At 41.3% G+C, this 23916-nt stretch overlaps 1 protein-coding gene across 5 annotated transcripts in view; it reads right to left on the bottom strand.

Annotated features, from left to right (window-relative positions):
* Positions 1 to 21574, bottom strand: part of shf (Src homology 2 domain containing F) — a 90883-nt gene extending 69309 nt beyond the window's left edge. For all 5 annotated transcript variants that reach the window (XM_035907772.2, XM_035908521.2, XM_006779812.3 and 2 more), the window contains exons 1-2: positions 20829 to 21574; positions 6447 to 6579 (exon numbers count right to left, since the gene is read on the bottom strand). In XM_035907772.2, the coding sequence (XP_035763665.2) occupies positions 6447 to 6579; positions 20829 to 21260 (565 nt within the window). In that variant the 5' untranslated portion in view covers positions 21261 to 21574. The remainder of the gene's footprint in view (positions 1 to 6446; positions 6580 to 20828) is intronic.
* Between the last annotated feature and the right edge of the window lie 2342 nt (positions 21575 to 23916).

Genomic DNA, 23916 nt, shown 5'->3' with positions numbered 1-23916 from the left:
ATTATAACAGTTTTTCCCTGAGAATGTAAAGTAATGCACTTTCACTTTTGATTTTTCTTTTCACTATGAATGTTCTTCTGCTAGTCATTGTTGTGAAATCCACCTACACTTCTTACCCTCAAATTAGCAGCACATCATAATGTTCCAGTCAGTACACAGTACAAAAACTGGTTGTAGACATTTCTCTCATTTGTTAGGAAAACTTCATGTTTTAACTTTTTTTTTTTTTTTTTTTTTTAACTGGTACAAAAATAGAGAGAGAAGAAAAAAAGAGCAGCTTTGAGTTAATTACATGGCCCAAATGCCCTTAAATAGTAGTTTGTAAGGTGCAAGAGAAGGAGGAGGGTGTTAATTATTCACTTTCCTATCCAGTTCACAGCTACTGGCCTTGCAGTCAGCACTTATTTATAGCTGCCTATAATCAGCTGGGGTAATACATAAATGCTTTGCTGAGGTAATTCTTAAGTAATTCTTCAAATACTCCGAGACTGATGTGAAGGAACAGAAAACCAAACCGGAGAGGATAATTGCTGAATCATTTTATGCTAAACTAACAAAACACTCCTGGGAATCTAAATTCATATAATGATTGCACGGAAATCCAGAAATGTTAAAAAACATATCACTTTACAAAAGTGCCACTGTCAGTACAGGCTCCGGATATCCCTCAAGTTACAGCTTGAGGCAATAAAAGCCGTGTTACAGGCCAAGAAATGTGCAGCCACATGTACCTGCCATTGCCTGGGGTGAGTTTAGACTGCCATGACCGAGTGTGGGGGAGGTGGAAACCTTTTGGCACACTATGCTTCCATTCTTTTCCCTTAAAAAAAAGACTCCACAAAGTAACCCACAGGTGCTGTAACACGAATTTGTTCCCACCGTCTTTGCCTCTAGGTCTCCTTGTCACTCCCTTTACTTTCTGTCATGGACAGTTGCTCTCTTTTGATTTAGTTTCTCCTGCCTTTTGCTTTTATTTCAACTCTTTCCTTTCACTTTCTCCATCTCCCACAATGACACATCTAAACATGTTCTCTCATCCACTCAAACTAGTTCTAAACTGGTAATATTCCTGGCACCTATATTGTAGAGGCAACGGAGGCTTAACACCACAGTATCATGAGTAACTGAAATAACTAACTCCATGGCTAATGAATCATCCTTGGCAATGGTCTCCACAGCATTTTGAGTGTGGTGCATGAGGTGCCAAATCTAGGAGCTTTTTCCCGGCATGTGTTTCAGTCACAAAAGAGAGAGAATAAGAGAAGGAATGAACACCCATCTACTCTGAGTCAACCATTATGGAAAAACATCAAGGTTTTTTTCTTTTTTTCTTGTGGGCATGTTGGCCCTCTTGCACAACTCCCATGCTGTGAAATGACAGAGCATGACCTAAAAGATGGGATGAGGACAAATTGAGGTTACAACTTTGACACTGTGTGTAATAAATTCACCACTAGCATAAAATATTTCACACTGGGTTATTTTTGTACGATACCTCCAAATACAAACACATTTTTGGTGTGGTGTAGCTACGGTTTGAGGACTGGCAAGTGGGCCGCGCTGGAGTTTGTTTGCTCAGGAGAGCTCAATCGTGCAAGATGTTTGCACAACAGGCCTCTTCTGTACTGTGGGAAATCTCTCACATGGTCGTCTGCCTGGCTGGCTGACTGGGAAGCATGAGGATGAGTGTGTGAGTGTGTGTGTGTTTGTGTGTTCGTGTTCATTGAGAAATGGCTTGACGCAGGCTGCCCTGCAGTACTAGTCCAGCCCCTTGTACTTGTCAGTGGAACAAGCCTCAACAGCTACAATAATCTATGACGGAGTCAAGTGGAGGAGATAAAAAAAAAAATTGCAAGGGTTTATTCAGGCTTTTCTTTTCCCAAATAACTCCTCCTATGATTAGGTCATAGGCTATTTCCTGTAGCCTGACCACACGGATAGCTGAGGAGATGTGTGTGTATGCTTGTAGGGGAAGGTGTGGAATACTAGAAAGAAAAACTTCTTTTTGTCATAAACATTCAAATTAGTTCCATGCCACAATAAGTATTAATATCACAAGTAAAAAGGGGAGATAGTCTTCTATTGGGGTTATACACACATGTACCACAGACTCGTACTCTCAAACAGAAATAGCACATGCAAAGGCTGACGCGTGTAGACATGACAAACATTCAAGGCATTCTAGAAACACACGCAGGAAACATAAAGACAGTGTGTCCGTGCACATCTTCACATAACTACAGGAGGTGCAATGATTCCCTGCCAGCAGCCAGTGCGGAGAAGCTTATGGGGGGGTGGGGCTGGCTTTTCAGGTTAAGGAAGTTGTGACATGCCCCTCCAGTAGGCCCATAAATCAGCCAGCTCAACCTCACTAAGGATGGCTCTTGGGAAAAGAGACACGGAGCACACAGCACATACACAGGCACACAGGTCTCAAACACATACACACGCGTACAACAGTACCCGACAGTGCGCGTGCCAACACACACGAATAGCAGGAATGCACACTTTGTTATGTAAACGGCTGTGGCACTTCGCCTCAGGCCTTACATGACACACCTCCCACTATGAGGCTGAATGTGTGTCTTTGTGTGTTTAAGGTGTGAATGTTGTTAAGGAATTATAATTGTATCTTCAAAATAACACCTTCCGGTCTCAAAACAGTTCACTTGAAACTAGTTAAAAACATAATTCTTTTTTTAAATAATACAGCAATCTTTTTCAGGTGTGCAAGCTTTCAAATTTCATTTACAGCAATGGCAAGGAATCAAGAAAACACTTACTACAATCAATGCATGTGCACGTCAGTGGAATATGCCTTTGACAGCAAAGTTGTAAAAGATAAGCATCCTTATATAGTATATAGTATAAGGGGAGACTTTCTTTCATTATTACAAGGTATGATGATCAGGGTGCAGATGTAAAATAGACTGGACTCATCTTCGAGGCAGGCACTGCTTCCATTACCACTGCCACTTGCGACCACCTGCACATGTGCATCTGTAATGTACGCTGGATTTCCTCCAACTCATGTTTGAGTTGCCATTTTGACACAGTGGAGGCCTTTCAGTGCACTGTGTGTAGGTGCACAGCAACAAGACACGCACCACAGTTTAAGTCATGTTCATCCTCAGCTGCCTTAGGATGTTAAAGTTGAACTGATTCTAAACTTGACCCTCGAAATGAACTCATGGTGCACAAAGTCTGGTTGACACTGAAGATCAGTGTGCTTCTTCTGAGTTTGGATGCTACAGACTTTTCCACTGAATTCTGCCCTTTCATTTTTAAATCCTAAATGGAAACCAAGCACTTGTCACCAGTGAAATCTGGGTCAGTTTAACACAGAAATTGTGTTTAAATTTGAGCTTACAGTGATCACAGACATACACCTCTAGGGAGCAATCTGAAAATAACAGCAATGCTCAAATGTCCTTCTTCTTTTCCTTATATTTCAAATTGCTGGCATTTCCCAGTCTTTGAAGTAACTTCCGCTTAGTCATGCTGTTGTTCATACAGATGCCTTTTGGCTGATCACAACCAAATTTCTACTCAAAGCTGTGCAAAACCACAAGCAACGATTAAACTCTAAAGATGTCATCAAACTCTTGGAATTGTATAGCTGAGTCTGTGGTTCCGGTGTTTATGACATGGCTTTTATGTCACAAAACAAGGTTATCTAAAGACACTAGAGTATAATTACTGTCACTGATCAGAAAATGTATTAAACGCTCACATTTTCACTGAACCAACGTCTGTGTCTGCTGAATGAGGTGAGATCAGCTCTAAATTAAATCATGTGTAGAAACATAAAAAGCTAGAAGAAGAAGATGAAACAGTTTCTATAAAGAAACAGTTAAAAAGTCAGCAGATGAGTCATTTTCAGTCTACTTCTTAAAATTAATTGGAAAGGTGTTTTTATAAGAGACTATTTTACACACAACTTTGAGTTTGCAAGTTGAGACGGTTACGGTCCATTTTATGAGAAGGTAGACAGACCATTTTATAGACGGTATAAATTTGACGAGCAGTAATTAAATAATTAAAACTTGCTTTGACAGCCATAAATAGAAAAGTTTGTGTTGTGTTGGCATGTTTAGGGTTCGGTGTCCATCTGCACCCATCTGTGGAACCAAGAGCTGAGAAGCAAGGCTCTTAAAGCTACAGAAACAACAGTCTGAAAGCTAAAGAGAATTTTTATTCCTAACAGTGCTGTTGTTAAAAGTCAGAGAAACAGCAATAGTGACATAATTAGACAGAATTAGGGTCAAAAGGACCTCTTTTGCTAGAGTGCAGCAGTCTGTGCAATAGTTCCTCCTTCTCCTGTTAGCTGATGAAATTCTGAGTGTGCAGCTCTGCCTGACTAAGATGCTGTCAGAACGAAAGATGCAGCAATTACTCTATAGCATAGCCAGTATGTTGATGCATTGGTGCGTGCATCCGGCCATGCACAGTGGGAGAAAGTGAAAGAGCCTGACCCTCATTATATCTCTGAGACGCCCTTGGGTGAGGCATTTAACCTCCAACTGTACCAGTGGGGCTGTAGTATGAAGCTTCCAAGTTTGAATCTGGAATTTGGTAGCTGTGTGAATATGGAGGAAAGCATTTACTAAAAAGATTATTCATCCCCAGTGTTTCTTCTACACTTGGTGCTGTGCAAAAGTCTTGAGCCACCCATAATTTCTTTATATATTTTGCCAGGGGAATAGGTGCAGCGATTTACTGCAACATCCGCAAACATACATGGAAATACAGGGTATAAGGCAAAAACAGAGTTTGTACATTTCTGATATTTGCTACGATCACCTCTGCTGTTCAACACAGCCTGAACCTGAAGCTTTCTTGTGGTTTCTTTAAGTGGACTTCATGAATACATCTCGCTTTTGTTCCATTCTCTGTCAAGATGATCCTATACTGTTGAGGTCCTGACTCTGGGGAGGCCAATCCAAGGCAAAAATAATTGGGTTTTTTATCTATCCAGGTATGCTTTTACTGCATCACAAGAACATCTCGCTTCTGGGCATCAAAATATAAACGATCGAAGGGGATGTTCAAGACTTTTGCACAGCGCTGTATGCAGCCAGTATGTTAAATGTAATAACTCCTTTCATGTCCCTGATGGCATCCATTGAGGAAATAGCAATCCAAGGACTTCTTTGAATATTAAAATATAGACAGTAAGTATATATAGATCTCTTCAAAGCTCTCTTTATACAACACCCCACCAAAAAATGGCAATCAATACATATAAAAAATGAAAGCAGGAAGCCTGAAAATAACACCACCTCAGGTTACAAAGATATCAACGACCAGAAAAATAAAGTGAAAACTTAATCGCATCAAACAGACAGCTACTGCCAGAATAGAACTGTTTGTCAATATAGCCAAATGCAGAGCTGTGTCAAGTTAAATTTATAAAGCAGCCAAGAACTTGGAATAAGCTCAAGATTCTAGCGATACCACAAGTCTTGTTGAAATTTCTTTTTTCCTTTTACGGCTTTCTCGTTCCGAGAGAGGCGATTTATCCTGAGTTTTTGTACTCTGCTGAGGCAAAGACTCGGCCAGAGGTCAAACCAGTAAGACAGATAAAAACAAGAGATTGTCTGGAGGCCCATTAAAAGAAAATTGTTGTAGAGGGACAGAGACATTCACGTCCTGCCTCCGTGGTAGCAAATGGAGCAATGTAAGGGCTGGTTAGAGGAAACAGTATACGGATCATATGTCTGTGGATCGGGACTATCATATACAATGCCTTTTAGTCAATTCACAGTTCCAAATCTGCTATTCATATTTTCCATCATCCTCATCTTGGATACTAAAGTCAGTAAAAGAGAGGAAAACAGCTGCCACTTGTTTTGTTTGCTTAAAGATATTTCCTCAGTTCTCTTTTTCCTTGCGCATATTCCTTGCTCTTTGTCACCGCTTTGCTCAGCCACAGGATGAACGTGCAGTGACGAAGCCATATGGGGAATGTGGTTAGACTAAATTCTTGTGTTAGCACACAGCTATTGTTGTCGAGAATTAAAAAAAAAAAAAAGCCTTCCTGGAAATCACAGCAAGGGGTTGTCTCTGTGTCTGCACAGTTCAATGAAAAATAAAAAATATATACACATATAAAATCACCTCCTAGATCCATTGCATCATTTAAATCCTTGCATGATTTTTTTTTTATGGGCAAAGTCACAGCTTTTGAAAATGGTTCGACATCTTTTGTGACACACTAGTCATTTATGCTCTGCTGCACCTGTCTTGTAAAATGGCATCAGGGCATCTGAGCCTCTTCATTAATTCATATAACCTCATCACACTGCATATTAATGACCACTCCACTACAATAAGTCCTTAACTTGTGATTACTGCAGGTGTGGGGAGAGGGTTAGAAACAGTCGTGTGACACACGCGGACACACAAAAGGGTGACTAGAGAGAAGATTTAACGTGTTGACCTACCTGCCATCATCTTCTGGGCTTCGTATGGCTCCATGTAACCATCGTTCTCAGTTGTCACTTTTTCTGTGGTGGTCTGAGTGCCGCCAGCCTGCTCAGCGTCAAAAGGGTCCGCGTAGTCTTCAAGAATAATGAGCTGTACGAGATTTTAAAGAAAAGAAAAGAAAAAAGGTTAGGTTGAAGGAGAGAAAAAGTTTGAAAGAGCAACCGGGGAACACTGCTGAACACTCAACATGAGTATGGTGCTTTGTGACAGACACCACTTCGGCCCCGGACAGTACCAAGCGATATCCACTGAGGCAAGCCAGAGAATAAAGGGTGAAATACATAAATAATGCCCCACCTCTGCATGCCCCAGCACACCGCCACAATGCCTCAGCTTTTAGCCTTACAGCACACTCTGCTACTGCTGGTTTGCCTAATTATATGATAGCCTTGTGACAGGCCTACATTTCAAAAGTAGAGGAAAGAAGACCACAACTGCTCAACTTTCTTAAGAGAAACAATTTGGCAGATTTATCCCGAGCTGGCAGAGAGCCACGGCTAATTGCAGTCTTGCTTTTTTGCTGAGCATTTTGTGCAGTGGATGGCAATTAGGTGGATGTCCTGAGACCCAGAAATACAGCTCAAACCTTTAGGGAGCAAAGCTAGCCCACTTGTACAGTGCCTTGGGGGGATATTGCTTTCCTTGAAATGTTTGCTTCATTTATGAGCACGCCACTTCAAAACTACAGACCTTGAATTTGAAAGGATATAAACTCCCATTTGAACCATCTGTCCTCTTGAGCACTGGCTCTAATAAGGGTGTGTGACTGAGGTCATTTGGACCAGTGGCTAGAAAATGCACTTTTTCTCTGGAGCCTCTGTCTGCTCCTACCAATCAGTGGTTACAAGAGAAGAGAAGAGAAGGGCAGTGCGTGTTTCGTAATCTGAAAACATGTAAGTAAAAGGGCCTTTTTTCTTTTTTTTTTTAAAAAGGTCAGTGCACAAACAAGAAAACACCTAAATGAGTGTGTGAATATGTACGACTGGCACTACACCCAATGAGTCATGTGTAACAGGAAGGGATTTGGTCTCATTATAAACAAGCTCATCACTCATCTGGTGGATGGGAGCGGGAGGGGCAGAGTGGAGGTGGACTGAGGCTCATGCTCGCCATGCTGTGCCTCCACCGAGCCAGCGTTCTTTTGAGAGAAACCTCTGTCCATCTTTGCCGCAGAGAAAACATACTCCCCGAAAGCCAACTCCATATCCAGGCCACCCATGAGAGTGCCACAAACACACACAGACACACACACACACACACACCTGCCAACCCTCAGGGAAGAAAATGCACAGATACACCCTCAAAATTCGTGTCAGAAATGCAGGAATTTTAACATCATCGATCAAGGTTAAGTATCATTTAATGCAGTCACACATTAAAAAAAAGAAGAAGAAAAAGACATCTTCAAAAGTTTCCAAGTATTAAATGCAAGTAAGTTCACTGTCTAGGGATAATTTGTAAGCCGCTTAGTGACAGGGAAACGCTGGCAGGTATATTCCTGCTCAGATCGTCCTCACTATATGTGGATTAGGCTATAATAGCATAGAAAGTAAAGCACCGCGGATGTGTTCATAGCAGCTACTCTGAGTTATATCTGCTTTCTTCAGTATTCACTCTCCATCTGTTTGGGGAAAATAACTAGGACTTTTCTTCTGCCACAACATAATTATGGGTTCCTTGAATGTTTTGCTGCTGCGAATTCAAACAGCGGGAAAAATCCAATACAAACATCGTCCTGGTTTGTTTTTGCGCTCCAAAAGATATACATATTTACAGAAAAGCGAGATTAAAATTCAGGCAATCTGATAAGTGACGTCTTTGCAGCCCAAGAGACCCTAAAATTATGCATCAGATCCAGTATCATTACCATCTTGCACCTTCTTGCTTGAAAACAGTCATCGGTAATCATATTGTGTGGCAAATCCACTTCAGACACAGAAACTGCAAACACAGCCAAAATCTAAGAATAAGTAACCCTCATTAATAAAAACTGGATTCTCCTTAATGGCAAACAAGTCCAGTAGATATCTTACTGCGGTTTACTTATTGCAGCAGAGTGACTCAAGGTTTGGGATCAAACACTTTAAAAGGTGTATCATTCATTTACATAACTGCTTTCCTCCAGATGAATTCACTTTAACACAATACAACTGCACAGCAATGTACGAGTACAAGCCAGAGCTCCCATGTTCACATAGCAAAAACTATACTATACTGTATGTTTACTCCTAGCAATGTGTTAGCTTGAACTCAATCACCTTACCACTTAATGCACCTTCATCATGGGCCAAAGGATGTTTGAGCAAATTTCAGGAAATAATGGCAATCACTCGAGTAATGCGTGGAACCACACCAAATGCATGACATCATACTTTGCCTTTCCTGTTGACATAATGTAGGACAAATAAAGGCTGGGCACGAAACTTCTGAAAGAGAGGGGATGGATGCAATCGTGGATAGAAACCAAAGCCATCATTTGAGACTCAAACGCCATCCTTTGTTTTGCCAGAAGCTTGAATTTAATATTAATCAGTGTTGCAGTCTACCAGTGCTTAATGTTCAAGGCTTCAAAATGTTAGCTGTGTAATGAAGATAGTAGCATAGCACCGGTGGGCAGAGAAAGCAAAACACTTCACTCAAACGTAAGCATCATTTTACCTTCCTAAACTACGAACATAAAACAGCTATGTGCAATCAGTGATAAGTGGGTCTTGAATTCTTCTTCTCTGCTTATCTGCAGGAGCTTTCAGTATTTCAAAAACCCTTTAAATAATTTAAAACATTCTGTTGGATGGATTAAAGGGATGCATCCACACTTGTGATTAACAGTACTATTAATCATGATCTCTCATTCCTGCTCATAAGTGCTAGTCATAAGGATTTGCATGGTAAAGTGCATGTATATATGAGGCTCATAGCTGGGAAGTAAAAGGTTTTTCGGCATGCTGCTTGTGTTTGTATTTCAGTTAGAACCAAATGTGAACTCATTTTTTTTTTAAATTCAAAACCAAACTTAAGTATCAGACCAACTAGTTTTCAGTCTCCCCACCAATATCAAATGAAACTAATAAGTACTGATATATCGAGGTCATCAGTTAAGTTTCATTTTGAGTTATGAAGCAAAATCTCATTAAAAAGAGCTGTTTGATAAATACCTCACGGAAAATTGCAGACTATATTATCGTTATTGTTATTTTGGTCTTTAGATCAGTAATGTGTACACGTATGGTATTTTATTGTCATCCATAAGCTGCTAAGAACATTATGAATTTCATCCCACGCAGGTCATTGTTTTGCACTTGGAGATCTCTAAACTACTCCCAGTCAGATAAAGTCTATTTGGTGCCATCATACAAGCCCTGCAGTCCAATTCAAGATAGGACAGAGGAGGTGGTTAATATATCCAAATTGTTCCAATGTGTTCTTCTTGTCCCACTGCACTAATGACTACTTGTCAGTAGGAGGAACAAGGGGCTTTGAGGAGAGGGGTGCTAGAGAGCAGTGGCGTCGCCTGGGGACACACCATCTGCCTTATGGCATGCCAGGGTGTGTCAGGACTGCAGCCAAGCCACACTTGTCATGAAAGTAAAATTCCCCCCTCAGCACAAGACTGCAGTGCCTCCATATATCAGGTCTTTGCTAAGCTGTGATGCAAGTCTATATAAATCTCACAAAGCCACCTGACGGGCTTAGGCCATGTCCCTGTGGTATCTAGGTCCTTTACTGGTCTGCAGCATAGAGAGAGAACTCACTCAATTACTTTCATTCCACAGTTCAGATTTCGGCTGGCCACGTCTTATACCTGCCAGAGCTCTGGCAGGTATAAGACGTGGCCAAGGAGATAGCAACAGACTTCTTGAACTGCACTGCGGCTCTCAGGCGATGAAGCCGACTTCAAATCAGTGGGAACAGAGGGAGAACATTAGCAATGGAGGGAGGCTATAATAGGCACCTGCCACTTTGGCTCAATGTCCGTGATGCTAGAGCTTCTAGGATTACACTTTTATTTTACCCTGGTCTTCCATTAGAAGTGAGAAAACGCAGGCTGCGATCCTCCAGCAGTCTTAATGCATAATGTGTTTAGTCGGCTCATCAGATAATCAAGAACAAAAGAATCCAAACGAAAAAAAATTAAAATCCACAAACTGCATTAGATGAAATTTGAGCACAAATGGTTTAAGGGCGACACAGTAGATCGCTGAATACCGAGCAAGCTACATGTCCATTGTTGGCATTTTACAACCCTAATCCATCAGCAAATGGATGATTTTTTCAGGAAACAGAAAAAAAAAAAGACTTTAACCATAAAAAAAGAGGAAAATTGGGATTAACACCACTCCTGTTAAATAAATGCAAGCAGAGTGATGATATTAATGTCATTAACACATGAAGAATAGAATGGATCAGAGGCTATTTAGGGTTCAAGCCCTATGACTACCACAAAAGTCAGCAGGCTGCAGAAAGAGGGAGAAGGGAGAAAGAAAAAAAAAACGAAAGAGGACTGACGTGTGTGATTTATGTCTCGCGCCACGAGGGATTTCAGCCACCGATAACCTAATACAAGTCTGTGCTTAGTGGGTCAATTGCATTAAGGCATTTCAAAAGGCTTCTTTGTTCTTGTTGCTCTTTTGTTCTTCGGTGTAACAAAAAAAGGAAAACATGCCACTATTTAAAGAACAGTCAAGTTAAAGAATATAGGAGGGGAGGGGAGAAAAGACAAACGCTGAGGAGACACTATTGGAGACTGACTTGTATAAAGAATGCTTTCTCCTGTGGGGTGGAAAAAAATGTTCATGTAAATCCAAACTCAGCAAGCTGTACCTCATTGAAATGCCTCTGCTGATAGCTCTCCCACCTTATCGTTGTCTATAAACACAGGATGAATGCTGTGTGTGCAGTCATCCTAAGATAACGTGGCTACATTCCCCCCCCCAAAAGAACATACCAGTGAGAAACACTCCCTCAAGGCAATTTATTTAAGCAAAAGCGATCACAGGCTCTCTGTTGACATAACACAGTTACCATCAATAAGATACTTTTATGTTTCTAAGAAGCAAGCACAAATCTGGTTACGTTTCATTGAAAGCCCCTTGTGCAGGCTGAGCTTTGCTGGGTTCTGCATCTCCCAAATAGATTAGGTAGATGGAAAACTGGCTTTGCCTCGAAAGGAGAGACGGTGCAGGAGTGCAGTTCCTACCATACAGACCTGACATTAATGAAACTTTATTGAAATGTTTCCTAAGAAACATGGTTGCTGTTAGAGCATTTTGCCTCTTTGGAAGCTTTGAAGAGCGATGTGCATCCTTTAAAGGCCTGCTTAGGAGTCTGCAGGGGTACTTAATCAAATTAATATATTTGCTCTAAAGGCGATGCCTTGCAATCAGTCACAAGCTACTGCAGTCCATGCAGCAATGAAGAGCACTTCAGTGGAAATAAACAAAAATTCTGTTTATTTCAAGGTGCGTTCATTTGATTTGCTTTTAATCTAATTGGAGAATCAGTCGAGAGCAGCAATTCAGTGTCAGTAAACATGCATCAGCAAGGCAAGAAAAAAAAATGGAGACTTCGAAGGAAACAAGATAAAAGCACCCCCCCCCACACTTCTTCAGAGCATTTATAGCCTGATCAGGAGTCGTGTTGTAAAATAAACAGAAGCCCCTTTCATAGCACCATTCAGTGTACCAGCAGCTACTATTAGCATACTCAAAAAATACTGCAGCCCATGCACAGCCATCAGTTGTGCACGTGTCGTCCTCATAGACATCTGCATTGTGGGCGCTGACTTATTTATTACACCCCGCCCCTGTTAAGATTTAGACCACATTAAAATGTTGTTCTGATCTCTGCACTCTTGCCCATGTGGAGCGGCTTTCGCACGCCAGCTAGGGTGAAGCTGGTTCTTTTGGCACAAGTGATTTAGGCTGTTGTTAATCATGGTTTGCATGGGAATGCTTCCAGATGCAGCAACGGCAAAACTGATACCATGCGTCACAATTCAGTGGAGAGACAATCCGGCAATGTAGAAAACAGTTGAGTCAGAAAGGAAGGGGATGTAAAAGATATCAAGTACACCTGGATCGTCCCCACGCCGGCACTGTGAGAGCACCATTAACTGTGCAGTAAAATAAAGACAGAGGAAGAAATACAACTGTCAACCACAACGACAGCAAGTGAAAATGACAGAAGACGATGTTATTTTTTACCTTTTCGTGATCTTTTTTCAGCTCAGAGTTGACGTTCTGGAAGTTCTTTGTGAGCTCATGAGAATCAACTTGGATAGTTGATACTCATGAGCAATGTGGACTGATAACGAACACTTTTGGGCGTGATCAAGGCCTTGCTGAAACCCATCTCAATGTGTGCATTTGTGCAACTACTGCAGACACACTTGTGCAGTGTTTGTAGGTTTTAAATAAGTATATCTGTATAGCATGTGCCTTTATACTAAAGGTTTAACTATGTTCAGCAAGTCTAATCAGCTGCTAGTGACCCAGAAAAGCACACATTTCACACTTTAACATCACCACCTGTGAGTGGACTTCTGTACTAAGACAACTGTCAATCATGGGTATCAAATCATTTGCCTTCCTTATCCCATTTACAAATGGATTAGGATTCTCACAGATCCTAATTCAATAAGGGAGACTGACAGAATCCCATAGTGTAATTTTTGAAGTACTGCCTTTGTAGTGCAGAGTTCTTTTTAGACATTATTACCTTCCCCAGAAGCATCTTTAAAAGCAAATGAGAGTAGGCTATCGAACCTCGACACAATACCAGTGCTTATTCTTACCCATTACACTGCATTTTGGTTGTACTTAACACAGAACGCTGCAACCTCGACCACAATAATAGGGCAATTTAAACAATTGCTCCAATTAAAGCCGTCTTATGCCTTTTCCTAATTTTATGTAGAGTGCTCACAAAATTAACTTGAAACAAAAGCTTGTTCTCAGTGATTATAATAATTATTAAGCCAGTCATCGTTAGCTAGTGAAAAAAAATGTATGGCTTTTTGTATCGACTTGTTGGGGGAAGCTCAAAAAGTCAGAAGAAAGACAGTGTAAGACAAAAAATTTGGTGGCATTTGAAAAAGGCAAAAAGTAAGGGTTTAAATTAATATTCAGAAATCATCCAAACAAGCTACAATGTGACATTTAAGCCACTAAACAATCAATTTTACAGGTCAAAAAGTAAGTAGATATAAGCATGTTTTATGACATGGTCTCTTATATTAATTGCTCAAACAGGCTGCACCTGGGAAACAACATTTCCGGCAGATCTACTCCACGAATAGTATCCAGTGTGGATTATTTCACATATATAAAGAGCTAAATCTGCACCCCCACTTTTCTGCAATTACCTACTCTTTCCTGATCTCCTGATAAATGCATATGCATAGATTGTTAGCAGAAAACACCTCAACCTGTCCCCAAGGATCCCCTTCATTGAAACGCACTCCACACAGCCACTTAAAAACTCCAGCGAGGGGAAGGGAGGGGGGGAGAGAGAGAAGCCAGCGGGTTGCACCCTGTAGAGGGGACGCTGCTTTTAATATGTGACAGATATTCAAGATTAAGTACTTGACGACACGCTTGACAAAATCCAATTTCCTTTCTCTGTCCCCTCCCTGTGTGATAGATTTATTGGCAGTGTTTCTGCTACATACGCTAAGTGGTGCAGCACAAGAGTCAAGAATAATTCAGGTACTGTGATGGAATGTAGGAATTTTCATTAAATATGATAATCCTGTGCTAGTGTGAAAAAACAATTTGTCCTAAACACTACAGGCATTATGATATAATGTCTCGGTTTTAAGATATAAGAATAATTTAAGATGGAAAGAAAAAGTTGTCTGCCCACTGAATGTTTAAGTATGCTGGCATTTACAGTGAAAATGCAATATGCTGCCATTTGATGGTTTTATCATAATGTACATGTACTAAAAACGCCATATTTTAGTGATAGCTTCTATAAGACAGAAAGTGACAAACAGGAGAATAGGGCTTCATGTAATAACACGATGGGATCCACAGGGAAAGAAGCTTTGATTATGAAAGTGTGATTCACTGAGCAGGGAGGTAAACAAAACAAAAGCTAGAAATGTTTTCATGCTATGTGAGGATGAGCTGACTGAGACTGGGAGCTCTGCGGCCTCAGATTGCCTCTGCTTGGTGAGGATGTACTAAGGTTGCTATACACTGCCCACTATGACAATAGAGCTGGCGCAGGGTGGAGTTCCATACCGCTGCTATTGCTACGCGGCTTCCCACCTCTCTAAGGAGCATAGCGAACGGCAAGAAAGGCTATGTTCAGATGGTTGAGGAACAGCCACTACTCTGTTTCCACAAAGTTATGTGCCTTTTGCCAACTTTCAGAATTCTCAAGTAAAAACAGCCACCAGGAGCATTTTATTAAAAGAGGGAAAAGCAGAATAGGCAGCCAGAAAAGAGGGGCAAGCACAAACTTGTCAAGTTAAAAAGGGAATGTCACCAAGTTGTAAACACTTCCTGTCAGGAAGGGAGCACTTCCTTAATCCTGGAGCAACCAAGCCACTCTGCATTTTCTAACATACAACTTCAGACAGTGGTTTAATTCTATTCCTTTAATCTTATCACCAAAACAACTGATTAAAACAAACAAACTAATTTTAAGAAACAAAAGGAGTAAAACACTATCTTGTCCGCATAAATGATGGAGTAGCATTACAGCAGTTCTATTTCTTTCACTCAAATCTTCTCTCATTCAAAGAATGCATGAAATGAAAAGTCTGGAATCCCGCTCAGAAGAAATGGAAGTGTTCGGCTTCCTGGTGGGCACTTAGATCACAGGGCAGCTCTGTTTGCAAGACGGAAGTCTGGCTGCCTCCTGCAGTGTGACACAAAAACAACAGCAGCCACTTGCATGCACCAAATTAGAAAAGAAAAGAAAAGAAAAAAAGCAAATCAGTCTATCTCTAGGACCTCTACAGCAAGGCAAAAAAAAAAAAATAACTATTTGGTTACAGATGAAGTTTGCATAGCTTTTAAATCAGAGTTAGAGTGAGCTTGCAAAAATACTGCACAAAGCCACTGCTTTATGCAAATTCTCTCTTTGTGTCTCAGATGGCATGCAAACTCATTTGTTTGCTTTTAATCTGTGTGTGACGATCTGCCTGCAGACCAGGGCTGCCTGCTTGTACACTCAGCTACACACACTGTCATTAAACAAAACAGAGCCATGTGTCTACAACTCCCCGGCCGCCAGAGCTGCAGCACTAGTCTGCAGGCTAATTGTGACCTGGTGGAACTATACGACTGATGTTTCGGCGCAAAGCTGGAAAAAGCAAATCGAGCAACAAACACAACGGACTCCATCGGGACTCTTTAAAGTGGGAGGAAGGTTCCCTGTTGGAGAGAAAAGAAAATGAGCAAACAATGGCTAAGGGCCATTATTCCCAAGGCCTACAACTTTTATGCACACGTGGTGGGATGGCTGGGGGAAAAAAAAACAAAAAACCCCCACCTTAGCCATGGCTAGTTATTACACTCAATGATGTTAGAATACAATGCCATGATGTAAATGAAATGGGATTTGTGTTTCCACCAAAATGATATCTTGACAAAAAGCAAAACCTTTCCATGCTTTAAAAGAGTAACTGTTACATGATGGCTCACATCTTCCACAACAAGATGACCTCATACTGTTTCAGACGAGGTGGAGCTTAAACATTTGAGTTGTTAAACTCAGTGATCCTTCCTTCCGTTCAAAGAGCCCTTCTAAGATTCTTGTTCAGGTCAGGAATGCATTGTAAAACTCTGTTATCAACAACAATAGAGCATAGAAACGGTGAGTATAAAAAATGTTTGGAATGAAAGACTACATCTGTGGCAGAGGGCAAATAAAACGTATTATTGGACAGTATGATTTAAAAAAAAAATTAGCATAACTCAGGAAATTCAAGGCATTCCTGAGCCATTTAGTGGATACATGGGTCAAAGTGGAAATGAAGAAAACACTCTTACAATCAAGCTTGGCATATCTCACCAGTAACATCACCGTTTAGTCCTCACTGCTATGATTCAGAAAAGCCATAACAACACGCAAACTTAATTATGTGACACAGTTTAACACAATTTATCAAAATAGTGAGTCACAATGTGCCCGCAACTACCGAGCATGATTATGAGAAACAGCAGCTGCAAAACACAAGACAGCACGACACAGCTTTCACACCAATCTGTTGATTATTTCAACTTGGGCATAAAACTGTCACAGCAGTGGAAAAATACTTAAAAAAAACCCCCAACAAAAAACACCACACATCCCTTTTTAGTGCTGCTATACAATAATTCCATTATACTATATTTATTCAACAATTTAACATACGAAAGACATGACTTTAAGATATATTCTTCCAACTGAGCGAACACAAATAGGTTTGTGAAAGACTAGAGAAACAGCTACCAAACCGCACTGCTCCGACAACCAGTCAGGCCTGCTATCAACCTCGCCAGCCTCCGTCTGATACAAAAAGCCAGAGAACTGCAAGTAAAAGGTGAGCCATAACAAAACATGATGGGCTCTCATGTTTTCATCCATTTTCTGGCTCCCTGAAGAAAAGCACTCTCGCAGACCCAGGTGATATTGATGTTTGTGCTTGACATTTTTCCTATCACTGGCAGAGATGAGACCGTGAAAGGCCAGTGGGATTCATTTATACAACTCCACTGATGTCTGGAGTGCCAGGGTGAAAGGCCAAGCGGAAATATTCAGGGTGTGGGGAAATGAAGCTGAGCGGAGATTAAACATGCACTACCGGCAGTGTAATGTGCATGCAGTCCAGACAGTCTGACCAATGCAAAAGAAAAGGAAATGTGTCGGTAGAAGTATATAAACTCGTACAAAGTTTGATACTTTTGCATTCCCGACCTTTTTAAAGTAATACAATCCCTAAACTTTACCCCAAGACAACAGCTATATGTGAATGCCATGGTAAAGTTAAAAAAAAATAAGAAATAGCACATTAATTTTTCCCCAAGCTGATCATTTTTAATGCATATGGCTGATAAGATTGGATTTTAACCCTAGCAAATGTAGGAATCTCTGTGTATCAGTCTCTCGTTGCATTTATCGACAACTGTTCACCAATCCAGTTCACATACAAGGGAACGTATTAATGGGAACTTGAGTAAAAGCAGTGACAAGTGATTTTTTTTTTTTTGGGGGGGGGGGGGAGCTGTACTATCTGTTGCTAATACACTAGCAGCACATAATACGTTCTTATATCCTCCAAGAATGCGAAAAACACTACCGATCTTGTTAGGGTATAACAGTTTTTTCTCCTCCAGCAAAATCTATTGAAATTCAGAGTGAGGTCTTGTAAAAAGGTGCACAGAAGGAAAATAAGCATAGAGGATATCTGTCTATCCAGATGCCTCTGCAGGCTGCACAACTACTCTCTGCAAGCCTGATTCAACTACTCATTGCTATAGACAGAAATACAAGCTGGCTTGTGGGATCACTGAATCTAAGGTACTACGGGCAGTAAAAAGAGCCAAAGTTAGATGGAACAGCCGTTTCTCAGGTGCATTGACAGATACCGATGATGACAGGCACCACTCCGCCCAGATGGAGCACCCCGTCAGCTCTCCGTTATTGCTTTTGTTTACACATTTTCAAATGGAGCTCATCACCACTTTTGGGTGTCCTTGAGAGAAGTTAAGTTAGTGCTGAGTAGAGCGATGAGCTGGGAGATGAGGCCTTTAATTATCTCCGAGGCAGGATGATAATTGATCATCTCTCTCTCAGCTCACTGTACCATGAAGGGCTTGGCATCATTAAAAACAAAATGCATCACAATACTTTGAAAATATAAATCTATGAGTTAAACGCCATAGTCTGCATGAAACTCCATGTTAAAAGTGCAAAGCAAAGTGAGCGCAAAAAGATTATTTGAAATTTTATGAGATGAAATGGGACACTTTGAAATTGTAAGAACAGATACAGTGTTCTCATTTCAGAAAATTCACTCCACTCTGCTATTGGCATTTCAGGCATTAGGCAAGCAGTGATATAATTAGAATTCATGAGTCAAGTAATTAAAACATCAATGTAACTGAGCAGTGCTGTTAAGACACTTGTGTGCTTTTTACAAAGTCTCCTAGCAGTCAGCATTTAGTCTGCAGCAAGAAAAATAACTATCACTATGACTGGGAATCTACGCTTAGATATGTGCTACAAGGTGGAAACACACTTCTTTTTATTATTATGCAGATACCCCTACGTTTGTGGTAACACAATGCCTAAAGAAAAATAGCTATGAAACTGTTAAACACGAAGAACTCACAAAGACGACCACCTACCTTTAACCTCTTAACATTAGGCTTACTGCAGAGATTGATGGAACACACAACTTCATTAACAACATTTTTTTAAATCCACACCAGGAGAATCCGTTTAACAAGGATTTACAAACAATTACCATGCCCGGCAACAGCCGGAAAAGAAATCCTCAGCTTCCACACAAAATGTAATCCTCACAAAAACCTCACAATGCTCTTTCAGGAAGTTAAGGAGCGTAGCTTACGGCATTTCAAGGGCTTTTCTCCAAATTTCTCATCCATCATTTAGAGAAGTAAATATATGGGACATACCCGTGCCCATGTTTTTTTGCGGGGGAAAGATTTGTAAAACAGTGTAATATTTTTTGGCGGCTATTTTTGCTACTTCATCTCACTCCTCTCTCCGTTACTGCACATTTTTATTGAAACTTCATCACCCGACAAGAAAGCCTTAAAAACCTTCTCTTGACATACTGCTTAAGCTCCCCAGCTGTCAGTATTGATTTAGCTCATCTATAACACTAAACATGCTTCTCGGCGTGAGGTATTTAGCCCATACTATGCCATCAATTGTCTGTACATTAAAGCCATGTGTGCACATATGGGGAGAGAGGTGAAGCGCAGATGCAAGTGTAATTCTAAATTAGTGAGATCTAAATAAGCTTCAATTAACAAGAGACAACTGTAATTTCTTTAATCAGCTAGAACAGCTGCAGTGCCTGGTTAAAACTGTGCATTTCCATTTCCTGCTTTTTCTTCTGATAACACATAGCTGCCTGATTCTCAAACCGGCAAACCAAGTTAATGAGGTCTGATAAAAAACAGGGAAAAAAGAAAACGAGCTGACAGTGTGGGAAAACAAACACTGAAACAGAATATCATTTTATGAGTTTCACTTGGTTCCTGTTTTTTGTGTTGAGGGTATATGGGAAATTCAGGGGATGGTAACAATCTTCTTGCGTGTCATTCAACCTGGACTTCCTTCGCGCAACACTCTTGTGGCAGGCTGCAGGCACACTGGAGTATAAATGAAAGTGAACATTCCAAATGTCACAAGACAAGTGTGAAAGGTGCTGGAGGAAGTAGCATGCAGGTGAAGCCAAGAGGCACACAAAAATGTTATAAGAGAGGTGACTGAGGCGTGCTCTGAGTTAAGAGCACAGGTTTCAGTTAACAAGGTATGCAGAGACTGAAAATATTCTTAAACTGGATCAATCTCATAAAACCACATGTCCTTACGCCCACTAATACCAAACATCTCAGCTTTCTCCAAATGAACCCAGTGCATGGATTCCTGAGAAGCCTGGCATGACAGCATGCTCCAAGGCACAGCGTATTGTCTGGCTGTCAGTCTCCACATTCACTCTGAGAAAGTTAAAAAAGCAAAAGGTGCGAAGTATGTGCTGGCAGAGCCAGGAGAGGATCAAATTAGAGCATAATATATCCATAAACTCATCACAAGTAATTTCCCTCTAAGACAGCAGGCTTTACTGCAATGAACATTCGCTAAATTGGTCTGTCTAGCTAAACAAGATTAGATTAAAGTTCAATTAAAGCCATTGTGTCTAGTCGAGATCACAGTTGCTCGAGAAGAAGCTACAGATGGGCTGACAGCAGTGTGTCTGCACGTGAAGGCTCAAAAGGTGAGCGAAAGATCATTTTTGCATTAAAATGAAAACCGGGCATATCAGCTGACAAACGGAGCTATTTATCATACGGGATACAGTCTCTGTGGTGTAGCTTAGACATTTTACAGGGGCTGATGTCGTAATTCTGGTGGAAAGCCGTTGTGCGATTGTGATAACAAGTTCTGCCGGTTGTGACGATTAATTCCTCACAGCAGTAAAGTGCCATGTTCACGACACACGTTTTCCCTTGAGTAAAGTTTTAAACGAAATAGCTCTAATTTGGTTTTGAGGGAAACGATTTGTTCACATACAAATATTAGTGGGAGGCAGAAAGTTGTTGCTCTGTATACGACTCGGGGGCAGGCTGAAAGGACCAAACTTTACCCACCTTCTCCTTGTTGTCGAGGTCCGAGGGAGGTGAAGTAGGAGATTTAACGCTCCCTACGGGGACAGCCTGGGTGACCGTGACACCCCCGCCGGGAGCTGGGCTGCTCTTTTCGATTGTTTCCACCTTGATAAGTCGGTGCTTTGGTGACACATACTTGATATCCGGTGACCCCACAGTGTTCAAGCTCGGGGGGAATGAGATATTTCCACCTGGAGTGTACGGATCCTCGAAATCCAGGTCCTTTTGTAGTTTGTAGGCAGCGAGGATGTCCGGCTGAGCGGGACTCGGAAAGGTGGTCCCGGAGCTTGTTTGTTGGAAGCCAGGCGCACCGGGCACACCGGTGTGACAGTGTCTGTAGTCCGGTTTCGGAGGAGCCGGTGGTGGTGTTTTGGTAGTTTTGAATCCTAGGTGCTCCTTGAACCACTTGGCCATGCTGCCAGTTCATCGCTCTCAAATCAATTCATGTAGTTTAGTTCCACCTTTCGTGCCAGAGCAGCCCGAGTCTGGTCATCAGTGAGGGATTCTCGGGTCACACGCGGCCAGCCGACTGGCTTCGGAGCGTGTCGCCAGTCTCGTGCGACTCTGGCGGTCCAAAGAGGACTGCGCGAGCCGGCCAAAGAATAGCTACAGGCACTTTCTGATCTGCCCTGCCGCAACTCTGTCCCCGTCACACACACGCACACACTCTCGCGCGCACACACGCTGCTGTCGCTCTAAGCGCTCGGCTGCGACCCACGTCAGGTTTAAGCAACACTCGAGCGCTTGTGCAAGAGGAACACACGCCCCCCACTCCTCCACAACCTGCCCTCCCTACCTGAGAACACTGCACTGCCACCTACCGGACTTCGGGAAGCTTATCGTAACCGTCGAAAGCACAATTGCACCTCTGTGTACTAACCAAGAAGAGTCTAATCTCTAGCTTATCTCTCTATTGGCATCCATGAGGACGTGTTCTGGTAAATGCAGAGCATGTCTGAGCTTCTGGGTGTGAGGCAGCCATTGAATAACACAGGGAGGTTTCTGAAACTCACTGCTGGTCCTTGACAATACTTGATGAATCGCTTGCTGCCATATAGTTGGAACAGTTTATGTTGACTTTGAGGTAGCTTACCAGTGAAATTGAGTCATTAAAATAAATAGGACCTGTCCCATTCTTGTGCAATTGTCCAGACATATAAAGCAGTATTAAAAAGATACCTTTTTTCACCAGTGGAGCTCAAGGGTAAACTGTCATTTGCTTATTCTTGTTGCTCTTTTGTCCAGATGGCCACTGCAGTGTGTTTTTAATTGCAAACTGCATTGCAAATGACCAGCCAGAGTCTGAATTAAAATTGCGTACCTTCCTGCTCAGTCCATTATACAAATCCACGGGTAGAGGATGTGATTTGTTTAAAGCAACAATACAAGTAAACATCTCTCTCCAATGTGTCTTTCAATCTATTTGACTGATAGGGTTTTGGGGCCACAACACTAATTGCCTTTGCAATAGGAGGACAGATGAAAAAAAAAAAGTCCCATTCCACCTCCCAGAGACAGCAACAGTCTGCATTAATGGGAGTCCTGGCTGCAGCGCAGCAGGTTTTTATGAAGCAATATTTCTTTTTAATAACACCACACACATAGCCTTGAGCAAGTCATGGTGTGCAGATCAGAGTTTAACCCTGGCAGGCCCCTGGGAGAGACAACTCCATGCTCTTGAGATCAAAACTAAATCTATTATTTCTGTCCTGAAATTCTGCCATTTCTGCACAATCGACTTGCAAAAAAAAAAAAATCTGACCATTGTAATTCCCGTGCACTTTACGAGGACAATTTTACCTTGCCGCCAGGGCATTGATCTGATCAGCTAGTGTATTATGCATTTAAAAAATCTTTAAAAGACAAGGAATGGGTTGGGATAGGCTTAGTTATTGCAGCACTGTTCTTTTATTTCTGGGAAAAATAGTCTTTTAAACAAAAGAAGACAGTGATTTAGGCCTCAGGTATATTTCAAGTTTGCCTTTACAGTACACATTGCATGTTTAACTGCTCTGCTGCATTTATCAAAACTCACAATGTAATAAGTACAGAGGGTGATGCTAGCTAATAACCTGTCTCCTCCTATAGGTCTAAGAGGATCTGTGTTAGGCAAGAGCAGGTGTGTCATTTAGGTTGCCAGGCTTGATATTACAGATCCTTTGTCCCACTGCCGCAAACGCATTCACCAGTTTTCTCCGGCTGCCTTCAACAACACTATTTAAAATGCAAACCCTGTAATCCAGCACCTCATAGGATTCAAATAGAGTCTTATGGAGCCTTCAAAAGCAGGGTTTGATACAAATAAATTTCTGAAGATATAGTATTGAGGCTCCAGCCTCCCCACAGCCCTGGTGAATAAGCTGAAGAAAGCTGATGTACGTATGGATGGATATATAGGATCCTGCTTAAACCATAGTATTAAAACCATGTCAGAAATGTTGGTAGTTTATTGGCAAAAATATCAATACTTCTCACAAGATCAGACAGAAAAACCTTTCATACTTACAGAAGTGACAACCCCTTCTTTCAAAGAAATGGACTGAGTCAGAATTTTGGCAGTGTTTGATTAATATGCTAAACTGTAGATGCTTACATTCCCACATTTGCATTTAATCTAAAAGGGAATCTGTTATTCTAGTGATCATTTGATACTGCACAAGTTATTTGCTGTCTATAAGAAACTGCGAGTATCATCAACAAAGTGCTACTAATTAAAAACAAGTTACTTAGAGGATCTGGTGCAAACTTTCCTTTCATCGAGGTGACAGTAATAGGGGTGTTAGCATGGCAGGATTTTCATCTACAGAGTTCAGACAAGATGACAGCTTAGGTTTGCTCCAGGTGAATATTAATGCATTCAGGAGTTACTGCTGGCAACTCAAATGTTTGATATGCAGTGCAAGACATATGACAAGTTTATTTTCCTCTTTACATCTGCTGGCTGTGAAAATGTGGGAAGAGAAAATGCCCCAGTGACGGCTGAAAAACTTTAAAAAGTCATATCAACTAAATATGAAACTAGGTTACGTATTCTCCATTTTTATATTTTTAGAGTTTAATTTAACTTAAT

This window comes from Neolamprologus brichardi, chromosome 1 (genome assembly GCF_056152115.1).
Source record: "Neolamprologus brichardi isolate AB-2024 chromosome 1, ASM5615211v1, whole genome shotgun sequence".
Taxonomy (NCBI): domain Eukaryota; kingdom Metazoa; phylum Chordata; class Actinopteri; order Cichliformes; family Cichlidae; genus Neolamprologus; species Neolamprologus brichardi.
The sequence above is the reverse complement of the archived record's forward strand: the minus strand, read 5'-3'. Positions and strand labels throughout refer to the sequence as shown.